Raw genomic sequence first — 2500 nt, forward strand, 5'->3', positions numbered from 1 at the left:
CCTCATTTCATCCACAAATCTTGAGTCTGAATCTTGTTGTCCATATCTATTGCCATTTTGGTTGCTGTAAAGATCACAGAAATTATAGCTTATCAATTAATATGTCATGCAAATGAAAGCCTTTCTAATAGGATTTAATATTCCTCATGGGGCTCATACCAAATGCAATAAATTCAAAATGCCATATTCATATACATGTACATTTCTACAATCACTGCATTACCAAGTTACTGTACTCGGTACCTGTGGATCAGGCTACTGATTCCAAATTACCTTGCCCCAAGCCAAATGCCTTTACGTCAGCATCCAGCTGAGAGCAACTTCTACACAATATACCAATTGGCCATTAGCAAATTTGAGATTCTAATGTCTCTGTACAGCAATCACATTATTTCTATGACAAAGAAAAAAGTTTTTGCTGAAAATTTTCTACAATACCAGTCTAATAACATTATCTCCTTTTATTATGAAGTATGTGTGGTTTTCTTGAAATTTCTACAGTACCACTGGCTAACAACATAATTTTTCTAAAATAAAAATTAAATAAAATATCATTTGAACTACTTGTTGAGTTATCAACATGATAGGATAATGCCTATGTCAGAGTATATTTAAGAAGTAAATCTTATTTTTGAAAATACACGATACATTGTAGTATGAACTCCAGCACTTCACACTGACATAATGGCAGTTCTATCAGAATTCCTAGCCATTAAAATAGATGAATTATATGTATCCAGTAAACTGTTATATCCATATGTGCAATGTTTACAATAGCTGCAGAACTGTAACTCTCTAAAAAATATTTTGATGGAACAGAGAGCTACAGATCCACCCCTTATAAAAACCTTCGATTTACGGCGCACAAAAATCTGCACACGGTTGAGGTCTTATATCGTTGTATCCTCGAGTTGCTGTCTCATAAATTTAATATCAAACAAGAGGCCCATGGGCCTAGAATTGCTCTTCTGATACATTGTAGAACAGGCAAAAATTCTCACTAACCAAGATTCATCAATTAACAAAGTTTGATGATGGTAAGTCAAATAGTATCTGAAAATTTAAATGTAACTGTCCAAAAGTAGGTCACGGTGACCTACTTTTGGTCGACACACTGAAGACTCAAGATGCATCAACTAACAAGTCAAATAGTATTCAAATGTAGCCGTCAAATTCCAAAAGAAGGCCACAGTGACCTACTTTTTGGTCGACACACTCCAAAGACTCAAGATGCATCAACTGACAAAGTTTGATAATTGAAATCAAATAGTATCTGAAATATTCGGATATAAACGTCAAATTCCAAAAGTAGGTCACAGTAACCTACTTTTTGATCGACACACTCTGAAGACTCAAGACCCATCAGCTGACAAAGTTTGATGATTATAAGTCAAATAGTATCTGAAATATTAAAATATAGCCGTCAAATTCCAAAAGTAGGTCACAGTAACCTACTTTTTGATCGACACACTCTGAGAACTCAAGACCCATCAGCTGACAAAGTTTGATGATTATAAGTCAAATAGTATCTGAAATATTAAAATATAGCCGTCAAATTCCAAAAGTAGGTCACGGTGACCTACTTTTTGGTCAACAAACTATGAAGACTCAAGATACATCAACCGACAAAGTTTGATGATCCTAGCTTTCATAGTTTCCAAAATATGCATCTAAAATTGAAAATGTGAAATTTGAATGTCTGCACAATTCAAAAAGTAGGTCACTGTGACCTACTTTCTTATAAATATGTTTCAAGGCCTCTAAACGCATCAACTTACAAGGTTTGATGATTCTAAACCTCTCGGTATCTGAAATAACAGCCTAAAATGTATTCATAAATGATTAGCCATAAAATTCAAAAAGTAGGTCATGGTAACATACTTTTCTCATGACGCACTTCAAGGTCCCATGATCCATCAACTGACAAGTTTTGATGATCGTAGGCTCAAAGTGTCCAAGATATGCATCAAAATCCATTTAATAATAATTACCTGCGAAATTCAAAAAGTAGGTCACCATGACCTACTTTTGAGACAACATGATATTAGGTCCTAAAATGCATCAACTGACAAAATTTGATGATCCTAGTCCTTATACTAAGCAAAATACTAAGCAAAATATCAAAGTTTTAACAAAACAAAATTTAAGGTCAACTTTGAAGTGACCTTGAGACCACACCCTTTGCCCCAGGATGATGCCTTGAACAATTTTTCATCTACAACCTATCCTCATCCTTATGCATAAGTTTGGTGATATTTTGCCCAGTGGTTCTTGAGAAGAAGATTTTTTTTAGCAACCACTACTTTTGTTTGCTTTTTCCTAATTATCTCCCCTTGTTAAAGGGTCACAACCCTAGTTATAGTACAAATGAAAGCCCTTGGGCCAAGGATACCCTGTGACAAATTTGACAAAAATTGGACAAGGGGTTCTTGAGATATAGCCCTTTTTCCAAAAAGTTGACGCACACCACACGCCAGACATATGGCCATATGATTAGCTC

General features: G+C 34.9%; 1 protein-coding gene across 1 annotated transcript in view; it reads right to left on the reverse strand.

Annotated features, from left to right (window-relative positions):
* The window catches only part of LOC125668674 (uncharacterized), an 88929-nt gene that overhangs the window by 54167 nt on the left and 32262 nt on the right, over nt 1-2500 (reverse strand). Inside the window, exon 13 of the mRNA XM_048903009.2 lies at nt 1-64. This exon is cut by the window's left edge and continues 14 nt beyond it. Within this exon, the coding sequence (XP_048758966.2) occupies nt 1-64 (64 nt within the window). The remainder of the gene's footprint in view (nt 65-2500) is intronic.

Source organism: Ostrea edulis, chromosome 4 (genome assembly GCF_947568905.1).
Source record: "Ostrea edulis chromosome 4, xbOstEdul1.1, whole genome shotgun sequence".
NCBI lineage: Eukaryota > Metazoa > Mollusca > Bivalvia > Ostreida > Ostreidae > Ostrea > Ostrea edulis.